Source organism: Mesoplodon bidens, assembly GCF_964165515.1.
Source record: "Mesoplodon bidens genome assembly, chromosome: 2".
NCBI classification, from domain to species: Eukaryota; Metazoa; Chordata; class Mammalia; order Artiodactyla; family Ziphiidae; genus Mesoplodon; species Mesoplodon bidens.
Window position 1 is genome coordinate 77,451,483 of NC_138177.1, and position 23,937 is coordinate 77,475,419.

Consider the following 23,937-nt stretch of genomic DNA (forward strand, 5'->3'; position numbering starts at 1 on the left):
TTGAACTGTACAGAACCCAAGGACACCACTGGTCATATTCAGAACAACACATGCCACTGCAACCTTATGGTCTCAAGGTCTCCCCTTCTAACTGTGCAACCAATTCGGACCCCAACCAACCCTTATTTAACAAGCACCCTTGGGAATTTCCTGGCAGTCCATTGATTATGACTTGGCGCTTTCACTGCCAGGGCCTGGGTTCAGAACTAAGATTGTGTAAGCCGTGTGGTGCAGCCAAAAAAATCCCCCAAAGAACAAGCACCCTTACTTCTTGCCAGCTCCAATTATAATTTTTTTTTTCAATTATAATTCTTGATAAAGAACTCACGTAACTAACTATAACCTTGTGGTTTTTGCCTTTATAAGCCTCCCCCATTTTGTAGTCTGGTGGAACACATTTCAAGTGCTTCTTGAACATGTGTCTCCCTCGGTAAGACCCCGTATAAAACTAAGCTCACAACTCTCAAGTTGTACATTTTTCTTTCAGTTGACAGTTATGCAGGCCAATAATCTCAGTCATCCTCAACCCCTCTGTTTTTCTCCAGCCAATCAGCAAGTTCCATTGGCCCTACTTTCAGAATATATACAGAAACCATCTGCTTCTCACCACCCTACACTACTATCACCTTTATGCTTGGATTATTTTAGTAGTCTTACTGCTTTCTCTTGCTTCCACCTTGTCCTCATTTAGTCTAGTTTCATCACAGTAGCCATCATGATCATGTTAACACATCAGAAAGATTATATCACTTCCCTGCTCAAAACTGTCCACTGGCCTTACATAGCACTCAGAGCAAAATGCCCTATAAGATCTGCCCCACTCCATTATCTCTGTGATCTCACCTACTACTCTTTCCTTCACTCATTCACCTCCAGGATCTTACCCTTTGTTGTTCCTTGAACATGCCAAGCATAATTTCACCTCAAGGCCTTTGCACTTGTTGCTTTCTGCCTGAATTGCTCTTCATCCAGATATGTGCATGGTTTGCTCTCTCGCTCCTTCAGATTTTTATTCAAAATTAACCTCAGAGAAGTCTTCCCCAGCCACCCTATTTAATTCTGAAGTCTGCTTGGCACAGTTAACTATCCCATTTTTTTTTCCTTTTTCCTTTTTCCATAGTACTTAGCACCACTTATGCTACTAGTACTAGGTAATTTTCTTATTATATTTATTGCTTATCATCTGACTCCCTCTGCTAGAATGTCAACTCCATAAAGGTAGGAATCATTGTTCATTGATATATCTTAAATGCCTACAATACCACCTGGCACAATTAAATATTTGTTGAATTAAAGAACAGATCTTTTTTTAGCAGTGGCTCTTACAGGCCTCAGAACCTGCTGAAGTCTGGTGTCCTAAAGAATGGAAATTCCTGGGAATTCCCTGGCAGTGCATGGTTAAGACTCCATGCTTCCACTGCATGGGGCGCAGTTTCGATCCCTGGTCCAGGAACTGAGACCAGGGAACAGAGATCCTGCATGCCACAAGATGCGGCCAAAAAAAAAAAAAAAAAAGAATATGGGGGAGATGCTTGGCGACTACATAAATGTCATGTTTCTCATCAAATTTTCACCTACTAATTTTAGCATTCATTGATGACCTTGCCTGAAACAATAATAAGGTGATTGCAAAAAAAAAAAAAAAAAGAATGGAAATTCGTTACAGACAGGAATTGTGTTACATTGTACCCCAGGACCTAGGATAGTGCCAGGCATAGTAAGGGCTCAATGTTTTTCTCATTCTACCAATAAGCCTGTATTTTTCCCTTTCTTCAAAATGAGGCTTTAAACCTACTTTTATTTTATTTATTTATTTATTTATTTATTTTGTGGTACGTGGGCCTCTCACTGTTGTGGCCTCTCCCGTTGCGGAGCACAGGCTCCGGATGCGCAGGCTCCGGACGCACAGGCTCAGCGGCCATGGCTCACGGGCCCAGCCGCTCTGCGGCATGTGGATCTTCCCGGACCGGGGCACGAACCCGTGTCCCCTGCATTGACAGGCAGACTCTCAACCACTGCGCCACCAGGGAAGCCCTAAACCTACTTTTAAATACCCTTTTAACCAGTGTTTCTGAAAAGCATTGTGTGTGGGTGAAGAATAGTTTGGAAAAAGCATGCCCCCAAATTGACACAATTTTATACATGGAAAATTTTTTAAAACAGTGTTATTTCCAGATTACAAATGACAGAAATGAAAACCCTAAGACGTTTTCTTAGATAGTAGGTTCACTGGAAAAAATGCAGTTATTCTCTAGGGAGGTTATTAGAATTTCCCAGGGAGCACCAGATTTTTGTATTTAAAGTTTGGTTTTTAATAAGCTTGAGAAGTATGTACCAAAATCTACCTTCCCTGATGGTGCAGCATGAAACAATGAATAAATCCTGGCTTTGAGTAGCAAACTGAGGGTACTTCTTGCTCAACTAATTCATGCCTCAGTTTCCTCATTGTATCTACAGCACCTAAAACCAATGTCTCACATAAGTAGTCACTCCAAACAGTCTGTTGAATGGGTTAATGAGTTCCAACTCTGCAGAGTTGTAAATTTAGTTTCAGTGCTTTTAACTACCTGGATTCAATTCCCCATAGGGATTTTCTTTTTTTTTAGGAACTGATTTTATTTCCAATATTTGGAATCAGACGGGTTTAAATCTTAGTCTCTCAGTTACTAGCTGTGATTCTGTGATTCCTTCAGGTAATAAATTTTTCTGAGGTTGTTTACCCAATTATAAAATGAGAACAAGTCTCTACTTTAAAAGAATATTGTGAGGATTAAATGTAACTTATAAAACATATTTAGGGACTTCCCTGATGGCGCAGTGATTGAGAGTCCGCCTACCAATGCAGCGGACACAGGTTCGAGCCCTGGTCCGGGAAGATCCCACATGCCGTGGAGCAACTAAGCCCGTGCGCCACAACTACTAAGCCTGCGCGCTTAGAGCCCGTGCTCCGCAACAAGAGAAGCCACTGCAATGAGAAGCCCGCGCACTGCAACGAAGAATAGCCCCCGCTCGCCACAACTAGAGAAAGCCCACGTGCAGCAACGAAGACCCAGCGCAGCCAAAAATAAAATAGATTAAAAAAAACCAACAGAAAACAAAACGTATTTAGTGTGACACTGGCATAAGGATGGACATATAGATCAACAGAATAGATTAGACAGCCCAGAAGTAAACCTCACACATACTGTCAGTTGTTGTTTTGTTTTTTGGCTGCATTGGGTCCTTGTTGCTGCACGTGGTCTTTCTCTAGTTGCGGCGAGTGGGGGCTACTCTTTGTTGCGGTGCGCAGGCTTCTCATTGCAGTGGCTTCTCCTGTTGCGGAGCACAGGCTCTAGGCGCGCGGGCTTCAGTAGTTGTGGCACACGGGCTCAGTAGTTGTGGCTTGCGGGCTCTAGATCGCAGGCTCAGTAGTTGTGGCACATGGGCTTAGTTGCTCCGTGGCATGTGGGATCTTCCCGGACCAGGGCTTGAACCCGTGTCCCCTGCATTGGCAGGCAGATTCTTAACCAATGTGCCACCAGGGAAGTCCACAGTCAGTTGAATTTTTTAAAGGGTGTCAAGACCATGCAATGGAAAAAGGACAGTCTTTCATCAGATGGTGGAGGGAAAACTGGACGTCCACATGCAAAAGAATGAGACCCCTTCCTCATTCCATATACAAAAATTAACCCAAAGTGGATCAAAGACCTAAATTTAAGAGCGAAAACCATAAAAAGTCTTAGAAGGAAACGGGAAAATCTTCATGACATTGAATTTGGCAATGATTTCTTGGATATAACACCAAAAACACAGCAACAAAAGAAAAAATAGATAAATTGGACTTCAAAATTAAAAACTTCTGTGCATCAAAGGACACCATCAAGAGAGAGATAAGGTAATCCACAGAATGGGAGAAAATATTTGCAAGTCATATATATAATAAGGGATTAATATATAGAATATATAGAGAACTCCTATAAGTCAACAAAAAACAAATAACCCAATTAAAAAATGGGCAAAGGACTTAACTACACATTTCTCCAAAGAAGATATACAGGTGGCCAAAAAGCACATGAAAAGATGCTCAACATCATTAGTCATTAGGGAAATAAAAATCTAAACCACAAGGAGATACCACCTCACATCCATTAGGTTGGTTACTATCAAAAAACCCAGACAATAACAAGGGTTGACAAGGATATGGAGAAACTGGAACCCTCCACACTGTTAGTGGGAATGTAACATGGTGCAACCACTATGGAAAAATGCATGATGGTTTCTCAAAAAACAAAATTACTCTATAATCCAGCAATTCTCCTTCTGGGTATATACCCTAAGAACTAAAAGTAGGGTCTCAAAGAGATACTTGTACATCCATGTTCATAGCAGCATTATTCACATTAGTGAAAAGGTGGAAGCAACCCAAGTGTTTAATGACAGATGAATGAATAAACAAAATGTGGCATATATATATATATACATACATACATATATACACACATGTATACATATATATATACACAATGGAATATTTTTCCTCCATAAAAAGGAATGAATTTCTGATACATGGTACAACATAGATAAACCTTGAAAATATGCTAAGTGAAATAAGCCAGACACAGAAGGGAAAATATTGTATGATCCCACTTATATGAAGTATCTAGAATAGACAAATAGAATAGACAAATACCAGGGGCTATGGGGAGGCAGGGGGTGCAGGGTGGGAAATTATTGCTTAATGATTAGTTTATTTCAGGTGATGAAAAAGTTTTGGAAATAGATAGTGGTAATAGTTACATAACACTCAATTGTACATTTAAAAATGGTTAAAATGATAAACTTCATGTTATATATATATTTTAAAAATATTTATTTATGCATTTGGCTGTGCTGGGTCTTAGTTGCGGCACATGGGATCTTCACTGCCTGTGTGCAGGATTTTCGTTGTGGCATGTGGGATCTTATATGAAGCATGCAGGATCTTTAGTTGCGGCATGTGGGATCTTTACTTGCGACATGCAGGATCAAGTTCCCTGACCAGGGATCGAACCCGGGCCCCCTGCACTGGGAGTGAGGAGTTTTTTTTTGTTTTTTAAAAAAATAAATTTATTTATTTATTTATATTTTTGGCTGCGTTGGGTCTTCATTGCTGTGCGAGGGCTTTCTCCATTTGCGGCAAATAGGGGCTACTGTTTCATTGCGGTGCGCAGGCTTCTCATTGCGTGGCCTCTCTTGTTGCGGAGCTCGGGCTCTAGGTGCGCAGGCTTCAGTAGTTGTGGCACGCAGGCTCAGTAGCTGTGGCTCGTGGGCTCTAGAGCGCAGGCTCTGTAGTTGTGGTGCACGGGCTTAGTTGCTCTGCGGCATGTGGGATCTTCCCGGACAAGGGCTCGAACCCGTGTCCCCTGCATTGGCAGGCAGATTCTTAACCACTGTGCCACCAGGGAAGCCCGAGTGAGGAGTCTTAACGACTGGACCACCAGGGAAGTCCCTGAATCTAGATCTTTTTGACTATGTGAAAAACTATGCATATAAGGTAGCTGGCACATACTAGAAGCTCCAATCTTTTCCTTCAACTACCTACATTTAATACAGTCTGAAGTAATTGTCCCCTACATATGAACGAGTTCTGTTCCAGGAGCACGTTCGTAAGTCCAGTTTGTTCGTAAGTCCAACAAAGTTAGCCTAGGTACCCAACTAACACAATCAGCTATATAGTACTGTACTGTGATAGGTTTATAATACGTTTCACACAAGTAATATGTACATAAAACACAAAAAATAAAACTTTTTTTTTTTTGCGGTACGCTGGCCTCTCCCGTTGCGGAGCACAGGCTCCAGACGCGCAGGTTCAGCGGCCATGGCTCACGGGCCCAGCTGCTCCGCGGCATGCGGGATCCTCCCGGACCAGGGCACGAACCCGCGTCCCCTGCATCGGCAGGCGGACTCTCAACCACTGCGCCACCAGGGAAGCCCAAAACATTTTTAGTCTTACAGTACAGTACCTTGAAAAGTACAGTAGTACAGTACAACAGCTGGCACACAGGGGCTGGCATGCACATTCACATCTTTGAAAGTTCGCAACTTGAAGGTTTGTATGTAGGGGACTTACTGTATACAGTGAGTAGTTATTCCTTAGTATTTTCGGTTAACATATAGGCAAACTTATTTTGTACTTAGTGCGCTCTGAAAACTTTAAAGTACAACGTCAAAGTTACTCATCAGAGTCCAATTTTAAAGGGGTACCTGTTTCCAGAGTACTAAACATGCCTGACAGAGGTAATCCAGTGGGCATCTAAGAGATGTCATAGGTGCCTAAGATCAAGGTAGGAGGTATTGTATCTATTGCCCTGTAACTGTGTAAATACTAAAGCACCCCTCTCCTGAAGGTGATGCAGGAATAAAAAGATTAGGGCAGGGCTTCCCTGGTGGCGCAGTGGTGGAGAGTCCGCCTGCCAATGCAGGGGACACGGGTTCGTGCCCCGGTCCGGGAAGATCCCACATGCCGCGGAGCGGCTGGGCCCGTGAGCCACGGCTGCTGAGCCTGCGCATCCGGAGCCTGTGCTCCGCAACGGGAGAGGCCACAACAGTGAGAGGCCCGCGTACTGAAAAAAAAAAAAAAAAAAAAAAGATTAGGGCAATCCCCACTCATTAAATGACCATGAGGTATCTTCTAGTTTCCCAGAGCAGGGAGTGGAAGGTCTTTCTTCCTTCCATGACAGCACAAGCTGATTGGGACCTCACCCAGCCAGCTACCCCCTTCTCACACACGAGGCCTTTTCAACTGGCTACCTGCTACAATCCATCATTGTTCACTGCTCCAGGGAACATGGACAGTGGTCAGGACTGGAGATTAGGACAAGCAGGGGATAATTTCAGAGATGAATTCCAGACCTTAGCCACCCCTTAGTATTTTGGAGAGAAGAGAGAAGCAACTTTAGCCTCAGAGAAAAGCTGCCACATAACAGGGAGAAATGCTGCCAAGTAACAGACCTAGTTCTGCTATCACAAACATACCCTACCATTTTGGCAGAAGCCAGGTCTTTATTCTTTAGCAACAGCAATCGGCAACAGGTGATACCATGCTGTGGCTCAAAATCATTCAAAAGTAATGTACTGAAGACCACATTCAGAGATTGAAAGGTGATTCAGAAGTATCAATGTCTAATTTGTTAACTTATTAAAATGAGGTTGTACAAAAGTAACAGAGTTAAAAACAGTCTGTATACAGAATCTCTCAAACTACAATGTAAGTTTCTAGAGGGCAAGGACGAGATCTTCTATTTATAAGCTGTTTCTATGTAGTGCCCAATAATATGCTTTATTCACCATGGGCCTTATTCCTGATGAGTGGAAGAAAGATAATCAAGCCCTGAGAAACAAGGAACACTGGTTCCATCATATCTGCTGTTTAATCAGTAAGTATGGTTATTGTGAAAGAGAAAAAGACACTGAAGACAGAATAAGACCAGAAGAAATCTGAAGGCACGCTACTGTACCACAAGGGGGCAATATTTGAGCACTAGTAATCTGGAGAGATAGGAGGCTTGGCAGTTGGCTCTGTTTACTTTTTTTTTTAACATCTTTATTGGAGTATAATTGCTTTACAATGGTGTGTTAGTTTCTGCTTTTTAACAAAGTGAATCAGTTGTACATTGTTTACTTCCTTTTTTAACACTATGCTGAGTGGGCTCCACTCAGGGTAAGGAGAGGTGGGCTAGCCACTTCCACTTACCCTCTGCACTCTCCTACAGGGGTTGGCACCAACTCTCCTTATACTAGCAGGCATGGCTGTTAGGGGACCAAGATCAGAGGAAACACAGCAGTAGAGGACGCAGAGCACCTGGTCTTCCCACAGTGGTCAGATGCCCCAGCTGTCAAGAGTCCCATGCCCAGGAGTGCCTGCTGAGGAGAGGCAAGGGTGGTAGTTGGGACCTCCACCTGGAATCTTTTGAGAATATAGGGCAATGGTTCTCCAATTTTAGCCTGCATCAGAATCACCTGCAGGGCTTGTTAAACTAGATTGCCGGGCTTCAACCTCAATTTCCAATTCAGAAGGTCTAAAGCAGGGTCCCAAATTGTGCATTTCTAGCAATTTCTCAGGTGATGCTACTGAAGATCACACTTTGAGAACCACTGCTGTAGGTATTTCTGGCTCTGTGCCCTTCTTTCTCTTAACACTCCCCCATTCTCTCTTTCTTACCATCCATCTACTGCTTTCTTTTCCACCAACCCTCCACTAGCCTCCTTTAGGAAAACCACAGGAAAGACAAAACAGGGGTGAATGTTAGACTGTCATAAGGATTCCTTTGGGGAAGGGTTTCAGCTCTCTACCCTGGTTGATGGGTGTTTCAGAAGTAGAATTTATTCCAAATATATACACGTTTCCTCTTCCTTTTACCTAATAGTTGGAAGGCAGTTCAGTAAAGAGGAATAGATCCTTTTCCAATAATAAGATCTTGCTTTGGGTTTCATAAAAATTAGACATGGTATTGCAACAAAAAGAATAAAATATCTAGGAATAAACCTACCTAAGGAGACAAAAGACCTGTATGCAGAAAATTATAAGACACTGATGAAAGAAATTAAAGATGATACAAATAGATGGAGAGATATACCATGCTCCTGGATTGGAAGAATCAATATTGTGAAAATGACTCTACTACCCAAAGCAATCTACAGATTCAGTGCAATCCCTATCAAACTACCAATGGCATTTTTCCCAGAACTAGAACAAAAAATTTCAAAATTTGTTTGGAAAAACAAAAGACCCCGAATAGCCAAAGCAATCTTGAGAACGAAAAACGGAGCTGGAGGAATCAGGCTCCCTGACTTCAGACTATACTACAAAGCTACAGTAATTAAGACAGTGTGGTACTGGCATAAAAACAGAAAGATAGATCAGTGGATCATGATAGAAAGCCCAGAGATAAACCCACGCACATACGGCCAACTTATCTTTGATAAATGAGGCAGGAATGTACAGTGGAGAAAGGACAGCCTCTTCAATAAGTGGTGCTGGGAAAACTGGACAGGGACATGTAAAAGTTTGAGATTAGATCATTCCCTAACACCATACACAAAAATAAGCTCAAAATGGATTAAAGACTTAAATGTAAGGCCAGAAACTATCAAACTCTTAGAGGAAAACATAGGTAGAACACTCTATGACATAAATCACAGCAAGATCCTTTTGGACCCACCTCCTAGAGAAATGGAAATAAAAACAAAGATAAACAAATGGGACCTAATGAAACTTCAAAGCTTTTGCACAGCAAAGGAAACCATAAAGAAGACCAAAAGACAACCCTCAGAATGGTAGAAAATATTTGCAAATGAAGCAACTGACAAAGGATTAATCTCCAAAATTTATAAACAGCTCATGCAGCTCAATAGCAAAAAAACAAACAACCCAATCCAAAAATGGGCAGAAGACTTAAATAGGCATTTCTCCAAAGAAGATATACAGACTGCCAACAAACACATGAAAGAATGCTCAACATCATTAATCATTAGAGAAATGCAAATCAAAACTACAATGAGATATCATCTCACACCAGTCAGAATGGCCATCATCAAGAAATCTAGAAACAATAAATGCTGGAGAGGGTGTGGAGAAAAGGGAACACTCTTGCACTGCTGGTGGGAATGTGAATTGGTACAGCCACTATGGAGAACAGTACGGAGTTTCCTTAAAAAACTAAAAATAGAACTACCATATGACCCAGCAATCCCACTACTAGGCATATACCCTGAGAAAACCATAATTCAAAAAGAGACATGTACCAAAATGTTCATTGCAGCTCTATTCACAATAGCCCGGAGCTGGAAACAACCTAAGTGTCCATCATCGGATGAATGGATAAAGAAGATGTGGCACATATATACAATGGAATATTACTCAGCCATAAAAAGAAACGAAACTGAGCTATTTGTAATGAGGTGGGTAGACCTAGAGTCTGTCATACAGAGTGAAGTAAGTCAGAAAGAGAAAGACAAATACCGTATGCTAACACATATATACGGAATTAAAAAAAAAAAAATGTCATGAAGAACCTAGGGGTAAAACGGGAATAAAGACACAGACCTACTTGAGAATGGACTTGAGGATATGGGGAGGGGGAAGGGTAAGCTGTGACAAAGCGAAAGAGAGGCATGGACATATATACACTACCAAACGTAAGGTAGATAGATAGTGGGAAGCAGCCGCAGAGCACAGGGAGATCAGCTCGGTGCTTTGTGACCGCCTGGAGGGGTGGGATGGGGAGGGTGGGAGGGAGGGAGATGCATGAGGGAAGGGATGTGGGAACAGATGTATATGTATGACTGATTCACTTTGTTATAAAGCAGAAACTAATAAAAAAATAAATTAATTAATTAAAAAAAATTAGACATGGTAGACATACTCGACTACATTTTAAAAAATTTCCCACTTCAGACTACTTTTTAAAAAATTACAATAAAATATAGGGACTTCCCTGGTGGTCCAGCAGCTAAGGCTCCAAGCTCCCAATGTAGGGGGCCCAGATTCGATCCCTGGTCAGGGAACTAGATCCCTCATGCCACAATTAAAGATCCCGCAGGCGGCAACGAAGATCCTGTGTGCTGCAACTAAGACCTGGCGCAGCCAAATAAATAAATAAATATTTAAAAAAAAATTACAGTAAAATATACAAAACATAAAATTTACCATTTTAATCATTTAAGTGTACAGTTCAGTGGCATTAAGTACATTCACGTTATGCAAGTATCACCACTATCCACCTCCAGAACTTTTTCATCTTCCCAAACTGAAACTTTGCTCTCATTAGACAATAATTCCCATTCCCCTCCTCCCAACACCAGCCCTTGGCAACCTCCATTCTACTCCCAGACTACTTTTGGACTCGGTTTCTCTTTGACTAATACAAGAAAGTGTCCACTGCTGACTAGTGGGATTGCTTCTATATATGCAAGCCTTCTTGCATATATGTGAGTTTATTGTAAGAAAGGTAAGAGAAAATGGGGTGGGAGAAAGAAAAGAGGTGAAGACAGCTGGATAAGGATTTTCACATGGGGTCTCCTATCCACAGGCCTCAGCAGCCCTGCCATGGATCCGCTCGATTCTTTCGCATCAAGAAGTTGATCTTGCGAGCCATTTCCATGTTGTAGATTCGCCGGCAGGTTTCATAGCTTTCCCTCTGTCGCCGGCGGCAAGGCTTCTCGTAGTATCGCCGTCGCTTTATGTCCTCAATGAGCCCATCCATGGTAAGGATTCTGTATAAAGACAGGCAATGAAGTTAGAGGCTTAGGCTCATAATTGTTCTTTTCCAGTTTCACAATGATCAGAAGTCAATCGACCAAATAACTGGTGTCTGTAAAAATGGTGTGAAATAGTGACAACACAGCATTAACTGCCAACATATAGAGGCCAGGAACCAAACAGTAATATGTGGGGAAATAAAAAGGCAATTAATTATATAGTCCTTGTTCTTGGGGAGTTTACAGTCATGCTCATGTTCTCAACCTTTTTTTTTTTTTCCTACCACGACACACCTGAGGGATATGGCACAGTCCCAAAAGAACAGTGGCTCCCTATGGCAGTGAGTCTCAACCAAGGGGCCATTACAGAATTTTCAAATGGGGTAAGTCATTTGCAATAGGAAAAAATAACTAGGGGTGATTCCTATGTGGTCCTTAGTGGAGAATGTAGTTCCACCCCTACTGTGTTTAAGAGCTGATGCAGCTGAAGTCTGTAAGTCTGAGAAATATCAGGGCCCACTTAATACAGGGAAAGAAGAGGCCCTTATCACACCAGTGATACAAATGGGAGCATTAAAATAACAGCCTCAACCATGATTTTTCCATGTACCACATGCTCCAACCACACTGCTTTACTGACTACTCCCTGAACACATATTAATACCAAGTCTTTACTCACGCTGCTTCCTCAGCCTAGAATGCCATCCCCAACCCCTAGCTGCCAACCTTCTGAGATTTTCCACATCTTTTTGATGCTAAATCCAGATGCCATCTCTCCACAAAAGCTTTCTCATCTTCTTAGAGAAAATAATTTATTTTGTTGTATACCTATTTAGAGATTATTTCATTTTGCCATTCTGTTAGTTATTTATACAAATATCTCCCTCACTAGACTAATAATCCCTGAAGTCAGAAACTGTATTTTATTAATCTTAATTTAGTTCAATTTGTTTTTTTCCTGCCCACCTAATTCCTTACAACACAGTTTCTCTTGGATTCATAACACGCTTAACTCAAACTAACCTCTTTGTTCTCACTGAGCCAAGAGGACACGGGGGTTTATTCTATAACCTACCTTATCCCTGGGCTCCTGAGAGCTCTGGCTCCAATCTGCAACTTGTCTCTCCCTCTCAACCCATCATCAGTTGGTCCTGAGGAGGTCTGGAGGCACCTGCTGCTACTGCCCTCCATCCTGGCACTGTTTACATGACCCCATTCCTGCCTGCCCTTTCCTTTCATTACATGTAAAAAGTAAGTCAAAAACACAATTGGAGGTAGGGAAGTTGAGACATGGCTATTATAACTGGAAGGGGGACAGCAGAAGGAAATAAAAATAAGAGAAACTACCAGCTACTTCTGCTCAGTGCGAAACCCTATTTATTGCTGGTATGTTATACCAAAAGCCCAAGATAACAATAATAGATTGAACATGTACTTGAAAAGATTTGAGCTTTGGGTACATTACAAATGTGAATAGACATGGGAACCACTGTCCTTTGGGATCCTCTCCTAGGCTCCTGCTGATTTGTAAGATCAGTTTGTCTAGGTTTTAGTGGCAGGGAGATGGGAGGCAAGGGAATTGCCAACTCCCAGAAGTGGGAGGAGTAGATAATTCAGGTTCCGTTGAAAACACAGTCATGCCCAGAAGTCATGTGGATCCAACACTAGAGTTGTACAATAGAAAAGCAGGGGGGCTTCCCTGGTGGCGCAGTGGTTGAGAGTCCGCCTGCCGATGCAGGGCACACGGGTTCATGCCCTGGTCCGGGAGGATCCCACATGCCGCAGAGCGGCTGGGCCCGTGAGCCATGGCCGCTGGCCCTGTGCATCCGGAGCCTGTGCTCCGCAACGGGAGAGGCCACAACAGTGAGAAGCCCGCGTACCGCAAAACAAAACAAAACAAAACAAAAAACAACAACAAAAAAAGAAAAGCAGGGCACCAGGGGACTTCCCTGGTGGCAAAGTGGTTAAGAATCTCCCTGCCAATGCAGGGGACACAGGTTCAATCTTTGGTCCAGGAAGATCCCACATACCATGGAGCAACTAAGCCCCGTGTGCCACAACTACTGAAGCCTGTGCTCTGTAGGACCCACGTGCCACAACTACTGAGCCCACATGCTGCAACTACTGAAACCCACGCGCCTAGAGCCCGTGCTCCACGAGAAGCCACCACCATGAGAAGCCACCGCAATGAGAAGCCCACACACCGCAATAAAGAGTAGCCCCCACTCGCCGCAACTACAGAAAGCCTGTGCGCAGCAACGAAGACCCAAAGCAGCCAAACAAAAGTAGGGTGCCAAAGACTCAGTATCTTGGCCTACAAAAGGGTCTCCATTGCTGGCTTTCTTCCTAATTTACCCTTAACTGTTGGTATCCCTCCAGATTCTGACTGTAAACCACCTCCTTTTTGGTTCTACATGATTCCCTTAAACTTTACCATGGGCTTCAACCCTGTGCACAATGGAATCATTTCCCGAAGAGCCTTTAAAAAGTATTCATGCCTCGGTCCCATTCCTCAGAGATTCTGATTTAATTGGTCTCCAGTGGGGTTATACATTGGGTATATTTTAAAACAACCCTCAGGTAATTCTAATGTAGAGCCACACTTGAGAATGGACCCAGACACTGGTTGACTCTTAAATCATTATCTCTAGCCCCAATCTTATCTTAGAACTAGACTGATGTTTCCAATTGCCTTAAACCCCACAAAAACCAATTTTATTATCTCCTCCTAAAATTCATTCTTCCTCCTCTGTACTCTCTCTGCTAATGGCATCACCAGTTAGTCAAGCTAAAAAATCTCACCATGTTCCTGGAGTAGGCCTTCTCCTTTACTTCCTACACTCACATTTACAATATCCTATACATTCTATAACCTGAAATAGTTCTTAGATCTTTTCCTTCTCTCCTTTCCCTATGGCTACAGCTCTAATTATGGTCCTTATACCTGTACTGAAATAATCATCTAACTGGTCATTTAATCAATAAGTATTTATGGAATCCCAACTCTGTACCAGACACTGTGTTAAATGCTGAGGATAGAAAACAAACTTAGGCATAGTTCCCTACCCTTGCAGTCTAGTAGAGAAGACAATTACGTAAGAATTACAATAGAATGTGATAGATGCAAAGATAAGTGAAGCACACAGGAGAGGTATATAATCTGGACTTGATAAGAAGGTGGTTATGAAAGCTTCCTAAAGGATACCTTATTTGAATTGTGAAGGGTAAACAGGTTGCCCTATTTCCATTCTCCTTCCCTACACCAATTATTGTCCTAAAACATAAATCAGACTGTGGAACTTCCCTGGTGGCGCAGTGGTTAAGAACCTGCCTGCCAATGCAGGGGACACGGGTTCGAGCCCTGATCCCGGAAGATCCCACATGCCGCGGAGCAACTAAGCCTGTGCGCCACAACTACAGAGCCTGTGCTCTAGAGCCCATGAGCCACAACTACTGAGCCCGCATGCTGCAACTACTGAAGCCCGTGTGCTTAGAGCCTGTGCAACAAGAGGAGCCTGTGCAACAAGAGAAGCCACTGCAAGAAGAAGCCTGCACACCACAACGAAGAGCAGCCCCCGCTCGCCACAACTAGAGAAAGCCTGCACGCAGCAACGAAGACCCAATGCAGCCAAAAATAAATAAATAAAATAAATAAATGTATAAAAAATAAATCAGATTGTGTACTCTGATGTTAAAAAATCTTTCCCAATAAACAAAATAGTCTAAGCCAGTGGTTCCCAAACTTCTTTGCACATTAGAATCACTTGGGGATCTTTTAAAAATTCCAGTTAAGTCACAAGTGGGGAGGGACACAGGCAGGGGTTGTTAAGTTCCCTAGGTAATTGCAATGTGCAGATAAATTTGGGAACCACTAGTCTAAGCTCAAAGTCCTAAACAATTGAGCTTCACCCTCTCTCTCTCTAGCTTTATCTTTAATAACTTGCCCGAAAAAGCCTATGTCTAGTCATACTGAACTAGGTATTTCCCAAACACACTACACGTCTATTTTTTACATTTGTTCATGATGTTCTCTGAGAATATGATTCCTTTCTTTTTGTTTTATTAAAGGCTATTTATTCTTCAAAGGCCCAGATCAATGGGTAACGACTTTTGTAAACTGGTCCAGGAGAAATTAATCACTCCTTCTCTGTTCCCAACGCACAGTGGTTCTCAAACTTTGAGACTCATGCAACAGTCACCTGGAAAACTTGTTAAAACACTGACTGCTGTGCCACCTCGTTTCTGATTCCATAGGTCTAGGGTGGGGCCCACGAATCTGCATTTCTAACAAGTTCCCAAGTGATTTTGCTGCTAATGGTCTAGGGAGAACCAATGCCACAGTACACTTTTAAAGCACTGATCAGACAGTATTATATTTAGCCATGTTTGGTTTTTTAGTTTTTAAAATCTCCCTTACGGGGTTGTGTGTTTTCTAAGGTTAGAGATTAAGTCTTTCATTTTTGCATTTAATATAGTACTTGGCAAAAGAGCAAATATCAGTAAATGTATGACAAAATGAATCCTCTTGGTGACTGACAGATGTCCACAGCTCAAGGGATTAAGTTACTTTCTAACAGACACAGTTCTTGGGAATATTAGCTCAGAAGGCCTCAATATTACCTTTACTAAAATGGCACATTAGACTTTAGATAGCATTTTCATATCCATGATCCTAATCATTATCCCATGAAACTGATTAAGCAGGTAATGTCATCCTTTTTTTTTTTGGCCGCACCATGCGGCATGCGGGATCTTACCACTGGACCACCAGGGGAGTTCCCGTCATCTCTTTACAGATTAGAAAACTGAAGTTTAGAGAGGCTGACCTGCCCAAGATCACAAAATGGAGCTAGCAGTAGAATTCAGGTCTTTAGTGCAGTGCTCTGTAATAGCACTCTGCTTCTCAAGCAAAAACCACTGAGGTTTGAAAGACAAATTATTGCGGTGCCCATGCGCAAAGCGAAAAATGAGGGAGGAAAGAGCTGGGCCAGGCTCCTTAATTAGAGTAAAAAGATGCAAGCCAAGAAGACATGGCACACTAAGGGAAAGGAATTGATCCAAACAATTAAGTATTTATTTCTGTCTAGACCTTGTTTACTGCTATTTAATGAAGGCCACTTTTTGGACTAGAGACTAGTATATTAGAGAAAAAACAGAAAAAAAAAAAAGTGCCTGAAAGGGAAAGACTGGAAATATAAAAAGGGCAAGGAGACTGGATTTGAGGAGAGACTATGAAAAGAACAGAGACCCTAGATATGACTTCACCTAGGAAGAAGAGCCTACCGGAATGACAAAGACAGTTTAAAGTAGTATGAAAGAAAACAGCAAAAGGAGGAGGAGTTTAGAAACATACTCAGGTATCCTACTGGAGTTTCAAAAGGGTTCTGAAACAGAAGTGATCATCTTACCAAGTAAATGCCTGTGTGGTCAGGCAGAAAAGAAAGACAAGAAAAAAGTACCAAAGGAATGTTAGAGGAGGTGAAAAAAGTGAAAAGATCGGTGGCCCCCAACATAATGATGGGGTTGCTAAATGGTGTTCCTTGGATGGTTCTATTCCCAAAACACAAACCAAATAAATTCCAAGGTGCCAGGTGAGGATTTCCTTCCTTACCTTGCACTTTCTAGGTATCCTGAAAAAGCACAGATTATCTTCAAATGTTCCAGAATCCCTAAAGTAGAAGCATCTACTCAACTCATTTCTAATAAAGGATGTAGGAAGTTTTGTAGAACTCATGAAGTAAATAGGGTGTTACTAATGATGCTTCTGATTTCACAGGTAGTTCAAGTCAACCAAGAGGTTTAGAGTAAACAGATTAGCCCGGAGTTTGGGTGCCTGGCAACCTAACATTTAAGGAGAACTCAGCTGCCAGTTCAACAGATTATGTAAAAGGAGCTGAGCTGCCTTGGCTGGGGAATTTGGGGGTGGCAGACTCACATGTCAGTGTAGCCAGCCTACATCAGGATCAACATGTACACAGAAGGACTCAATGGGCCCAGAAGCTCACCTACCAGGAATAAAAGGGTTCAACTGGGCATGCTTCCAGTGTGCTTGCCTTTCTTTACTTGGGCGCCAGCCAATCATGCAGGGCTTCCTAACGACCCCCACTCTCCATCTCTTCATCCCAGGGTACCAGTGAGGGCCCTTGGCTATATAATAAGCATTTTGTGATGGTCTCACTGTGCAGACACATAGGCTGTTTCCTTTGTAAGACTACATCTGTGCTCCAAACATGCTAAAGCTTTAACCACCTCCCTCTCCTCTCATTTGCTCTCATACCTATTGTTGTAATTAGACCGCAGAACATGCAACTTATTTTTAAACTACCAACTATCAGAAAGCTGAGAGAAACGAGGAGAAGCCTGGGATTTAAGAGAGAGATACAGAAAAGGCAGCCAGAGGACATTACGGAAAACCAGAGGAAAAGAAGTAAAGTGTCAGAAAATACTGTGTTTGGATGGACTTGGAAGGCATTATGCTTAAGTGAAATAAGTCATACAGAGAAAGACAAATAGTGTATAATCTCACTTATATGTGGCATCTGAAAAATACAATAAACTAGTGAAAATAACAAAAAGAAGCAGACCCACAGATATAGAGAACAAACTAGTGGTTACCAGTGGGGAGAGGGTAGGGGAGGGGCAATATAGGGGTAGAGGATTAAGAAGTACAAACTTTTAGGTATAAAATAAGTTACAAGAGGAATTCCCTGGCAGTCCAGTGGTTAGGACTCACCACTTTCAATGCCAGGGCCTGGGTTTGATCCCTGGTCAGGAAACTAAGGTCCCCAAAGCTGCACGGCACAGCCAAATAAATAAATAAATAAGCTACAAGAATATATTGTACAACATGGGGAATATAGCCAATATTTTACAATAACTATAAATGGAGTATAACCTTTAAAAAATTGTGAATCACTATATTGTACACCTGTAACTTATATAATATTATACAGTAACTATACTTCAATACAAGAAAAAAATGGGCTTCCCTGGTGGCTCAGTGGTTAAGAATCCGCCTGCCAATGCAGGGCACACGGGTTCGAGCCCTGGTCCAGGAAGATCCCACATGCTGCAGAGCAACTAAGCCCGTGCGCCACAACTACCGAGCCTGTGCTCTAGAGCCAGTGAGCCACAACTACTGAGCCTGCGTGCCACAACTACTGAAGCCTGCGCGCCTAGAGCCCGTGCTCCGCAACAAGAGAAGCCACTGCAATGAGAAGCCCGTGCACCACAATGAAGAGTAGCCCCCGCTCCCCACAACTAGAGAAAGCCCACAAGCAGCAACGAAGACCCATGCAGCCAAAAATAAATAAAATAAATAAATTTATTTTAAAAAAGAAAGAAAGAAAGAAAGAAAATACTGTGTTTACTGTGTTTGACAGACTGACAGATAGGAAGGCTGGGACACTCCAGAGTCAACCTGCTCACATTTGGATGCTTAAAAGTCCTTGCCTATTCTAAGAACAAAATATTTGTTCACTTTTTTCTCCTGAGGCTAAAATACAATTTAAGGATATATATCTAACACTCCAAGATAAAAAGGAACATAAGTGCAGCTTCCTAAAGAATAAATCTACACTGACAAAATACACATCCTCCCCAAAGATTATAAAAATCACTGCCATAATACTTGCTCCAAGCTGGCTTCTTCCAACCATGCACTTCTTGCACTGTTTTCCTAGATAACCTTAGTCACAAAGTTCGAATTTTCCAAATTCATAAGGAAGCCTAGAACGAGATCATCACACCTCAGGCCCTGAGTGTCTGGGACCAGAATGTCTTCAATTTTTTTTCTGCCTAACCATGCCTCTCCTTTCTGATCAAATTCTTTTCTTTTTCAGCAATGTAAATTGTTTTTCCCCCCAGATCTATTCCTATGTTGGTGTTTTAATCCCTGAAGTGAGGAAAAAGTAATACCACATTTCTTACCTAGGATACTTGATAGAATGCCAAGGGTACTATCCAAAGACAAAAATCTCTGGATAAATTCAATGCATCTGCCTGGAGGACCAACTTTAACTAGAGTGGAGATGGGGGTGCTAGCCCTAAAACAAATGTAAAGACAACAAATAAAAATCACCTAAAATTTTAATTAAAAAAAGAAATTCCATGTTTGCTTGTGGTGGAAGAACCCCTTATAGTTCCTTCACTCTCCTCTCCTGTTAAGTATACTTCAGTGGAAAGGTTTGACAAACACTAAACTTAGGGAGTGACAGAAGATAAAGGAACATTTATATTCATTAAGTAGACATTATTGAGAGCTTTCGATGCACTTTGGTAAATGCAAGGAATATACAAATGAAAAAGCATAGGTCTCTACCCTTAAGACTATTAATATCCTAGCTGAATATTAAAATCTCATGAGACATTGTAAAAAATGCTGCTGGTCAGACGCCACCACCGAGAGATTGATTTAGTCTCAGGTTGGGCCCTAACATCACGAGGGTTTTTGTTTTTTGTTTTAAATAAAGATTCCCCCAGGAGATTGGCAGCAGGGTCAAAAACCACATAGCATTACACTGACCAGTTTCCTGCTGCTTCTGACTAAAATCAGCATTTCTACCCAGGAAAAAAGTATGCATAAACTGCAATTCACCTATAAAAAGAGAATCTTAAAAGTATGGGGCTCTTGTTTAACAAAAAGGAGGAAGGAGGGAAGAAGAAAGGAAAGAAGGAAGAAATCAACTTAGAGATATTTGAAAACAGATTCTTAGGAACAAGAAGGTATGAGATAGTACTAGGCCAGGCCAGATGACAGAAGGTATCCAAACACACCTCACCTTCTGTCATTTATTTCTTTTTTTCTCACCTACACCCACTCCACACCTGGGATCAGGAAAGATTTTCAGATAAAATGAAGAAAAAAAAAAAAAGAAAAAGAAAAAACAGGAAAAGCAAAACCCTCATGTTGCTTAAATTGCTAAATTAGGATTTCATAAGAGGTGGAGATACAGAGATTTGTTTCCAGGCTAATTAGGACAATCCCAGGCAAAAAAACAGAAGAGTCTTCTCTCAGAAGGTGAATTGGCCTTATGCTTTCTGCAGATGTGGCATCAATAGAGAGATGATCAACTCCTTTAGGCAGGAAGTTAGAAATATTTTGTTTTTCAGGTTTTAAATTTTTGTAAGTGGAAATGGGGGATGAGGGAGCAGTGCATACAGAGGGAATAAATGCTGTTATTTCAAAATGAGATTAGCATTAGCATATAGAGAAGAAGCCTTGGTTGGAAAGTATCAGCATGTATAGGAAAAGTCATTCCAATACCAGTAGCCAACTAGAGCCTCAGGACAAAATAAACCTAAATTATTTTCTCATTTTTTCACCTCCGGGCCACCTTGAGCATAACTTGATGATCAGGGAGCATAAGAGAAAAAACAGTTAAAGCAAACTGCCAATCTCTCAAAACAAATGAATAAACAAATCACCCACGAAGTAAAACCAAAAGGGTAAAAACTCCCTTACAGTTACTTCCAAATTATAACAGCTAACACATAATGCCTACTATGTGCCAAGCACTGTCCTAAGCAATTTATTTATATTACTAACTTAATCCTCACATCAACCCTATGAGGTGGGCACTATTATTAGTTCCATTTTACTGAAGAAACTGAGGCAGAGACATTAAGTAGCTATCACAGATTATGAGGCCAATAAATGGCGCAGCAGGGATCTGAACGAGTCAGTTGGCTCTGCTCTAAACCACTAAGTTATGCTGCCTCGTTTATGTGAGAAAACTTTTTAGGCCTGGCTTTGGTCAAAAGTATTAAAGCTGTAGCTACTTTCTTTCTTTCTTTCGTTCTTTGGCCTTGTGGCCATGCTGCGCAGCATGTGGGATCTTAGTTCACGCCCCCACCTCCCCACCCCCAATCGTGCCCCCTGCAGTGGAAGGGCAGAGTCCTAACCACTGGACTGCCAGGGCATTCCCTGTAGCTACTTTCTTGATACAATTGTAAGAAATGGTTCAATAAATAATGCTGCACAAATTATTTTTTGGTTCTTCATCAGAGTAGTTAATTTCCTAAAAACAAAATTCTTGCTTTTGTGTTATTTGTTCTTTAAGAATAAAAGAGGTGAGGGAAGCTAAAGCTGAGCCTTTGGAAATTTGTTTTACCATCAGGTTAACAGCTGCCCTTTGACATCCCTTAACAATACAAACATCACAGTCACCCTAGTTAGAAGACCCATCAAAATCCACCAAAATAAATCATACAGAAAAAAACCTGGGATTCCCTGGCAGTCCAGTGGTTTAGGACTCTGCGCTTGCACTGCAGGGGGCCCAGGTTCGATCCCTGGTCGGGGAACTAAGATCCTGCAAGCTGCACTGCACAACCAAAAAACAAACAAACAAAAAACTTACAGGAAGAGGTCAGAAGAAGGATGAGGTAATCTACAAGACTTCCATTCCCCAAATTCAGCATTTCATCTCACTAGCTAATTCACTTCAGAGTCTGTAAAGACATTCACTTGGTGCTTCCAGTATAGGGGCAGAGAAAGATCATTAGACATCTCAACCCTCCCTCAGACATGCCACTTAAAGGTCTGAAGCAGGAGTAGGGAATGAGCAGCAATACAAAAACATGAAATAGGATTATCTTACTGCCCTGTAACTGATTATCTTTACTTTCAACGCAAGTGAAAATGCAGAGAGAACAGCTTCTGCCCAAGGATATGACTGGCATGCACAGTCACTGAAAGAAGTAAAGAGGCTGACCCAAGACCAGATCCTTTTAAAAGACATACAAATCATCCTCAGCCTGCAACTGCTTCTCAATTACATAGCTTCTGACAGCATCTTTGTCCTCATTTATTATGGTCTTTTGCCATCCAGCCCTCCACATCTAGAACTCTTTGCTTGGACAAGAATTGGTTCTCTTTCATTTACCTTCTCAGTCCCCAAGAACCCCACCTATATTTAAACCCAATCAAATAAGGATTCTTAACTGAAGAGTCACTGCCATAGGTCTCTCCATTTCCAGGGAAACTAGTCAGTAATGTAGTAACAGAGCAAAGAACACTGCACTAGAAAAATGTGATTTATGCTTCTTTCCACCATTCAACAATTGTAGCCCAAGGAATATAACTTAATCTCCCTAGGCTTCTCTTACTTCTGACATAAAGCTACCACCTTAGTGGCCTTAAGGCAGAGGACCAGCTCATACATTAACATCTCTTTCATATAATTATTTGATAATTCAACTCAACAAGCATTTGTTTCTCCAAACTCTGCTTCACTGGGGAGAAAATGATAAGTGAAAGTCAAAATCCTTACAACTAGTGATAAGGGAAGCTTAAGGAACTATTTTCTTGAGAAACCACAACTGTGAGGCGTTTTTTATTAGAGTCATTCTACATCTCTTACCCTAGCATTCAAAACTTTTCAATACAGCTCCTCCACTCCAGCCAGTTCATTTCCATCTTGTTTTTGCTTGTGTTGTTAACCTTTCTCTGAACCTGTAACACTTTTCTATCTCTTGCTTGCTTCTCTAAGATCCCAAATCTGAGTTCATCTTTTCCATTAGCCTTGTCCCACACCAATCCCTCACTCAGCTTTCTATATATCATGTACTATGTTTTCGCTTACTAGCAATTTTATAACTTAATTTTCCCTTTGGGCTCTTTTTAAAGTCTTGGATAGAATTCAGGTTCATTATCAAAGGAATGACTGCTGATAAGTAAGCCTCACAGTTAGGTTTGGGAAAGAATTTCATTTTTAATATAGTAAATTGAGGGTCTGAGAAGTTTCAAGGCTGTGAACACCTGGGCTGGCACTGGTGTGAGACAACCTACGACAGGGGAAGTGAGAGAATAACCACCGCACTTCTCAAGAGTTGGTCTAGGCATGATTCTGGTCCCTAACCAGTTACCTGTTTAGGGTCCTGTATGCACCTTCCACATTCCCTTCCTGTACCATCACAGTCCTGGCAATGAACTTCAGATGTTTTGCCATGACCTTGGATTTAAGTCTTCAGTCTGCAGGACCTAAAGTATGACGGAGAAAGGGGCAGTAAAGTATAGAGACCACCTAATAAAGAGAAACACAACAGAATACACAACGACGTAGCTTATTCAGGGCCCGGAAATGCAACGGGCTCTGGAACATGCGCGACAGGGGCACGTGCAAGTCCTCATATCCTAGAAAGTATACGCGACTTGTTATCAAGATTCGCCCGATCTCTTTGCCAATACAAACCCTACCATAGGGAAGAAGACAGACGGTAGCAGGCGTCCCCACGGAGATTTATCTGGCCGGTCACGGGAGACCGGGACGCGCCGCAGGCGCCCCCTCTCCCTCCCAATTACCGCTTCTCGTCCTGGGACGGTTTGGGGTGGGAGCCGGGAACAGAGTCTCTCCGTGCTTGGAAGGGGGGAATCGCGAGAACCGCGCCCTCCCGCCACACCCGCCTCACTTTATCCTACCCCAGCACAACGTCCTCACCGCTCAGCGACCAGCGAACTGGAAGCCCGCCCCTACCGGAAGCGGAAGTTGCGTATCTCCAGCGCCGCGCGAAGACAATGAGGCTGAAAGGGAAACGAAGCTACGTGGAAACCATGGCAACCGTCCTTCTGGCCGGGGTTGGCTGTTTCTCTAATCCTCCCCCACCACCGCCAACCCCCGGGCCTGGACTTAACACCTGACAAAGCAAAATGCTTGTTGCCCTAAATTCCGCCCTAAACAGATTCCTCGCTTTCTCGTGGAGTCGCCGTCCTTCGGCATCAGA

The 23,937-nt window shown here is 42.2% G+C and overlaps 1 protein-coding gene across 4 annotated transcripts; it reads right to left on the minus strand.

Annotated features, from left to right (window-relative positions):
* Nucleotides 1–10,656: 10,656 nt before the first annotated feature.
* On the minus strand, nucleotides 10,657–23,706 carry MRPS21 (mitochondrial ribosomal protein S21). Of its 4 annotated transcripts, none has more exons than XM_081226502.1 (3): nucleotides 23,636–23,706; nucleotides 23,083–23,197; nucleotides 10,657–11,232 (listed from the first exon to the last, which is right to left on the minus strand). In XM_081226502.1, the coding sequence occupies exons 2-3, from the start codon at nucleotides 23,163–23,165 to the stop codon at nucleotides 11,052–11,054; spliced, it is 264 nt and encodes an 87-aa protein (XP_081082628.1). In that variant the 5' UTR covers nucleotides 23,166–23,197; nucleotides 23,636–23,706; the 3' UTR covers nucleotides 10,657–11,051. The 4 variants fall into 4 exon arrangements, with proteins under 4 accessions (XP_081082628.1, XP_081082630.1, XP_081082631.1 ...); XM_081226504.1 differs by having other exon boundaries at nucleotides 23,655–23,678; XM_081226505.1 differs by having other exon boundaries at nucleotides 23,626–23,647.
* Nucleotides 23,707–23,937: the final 231 nt, after the last annotated feature.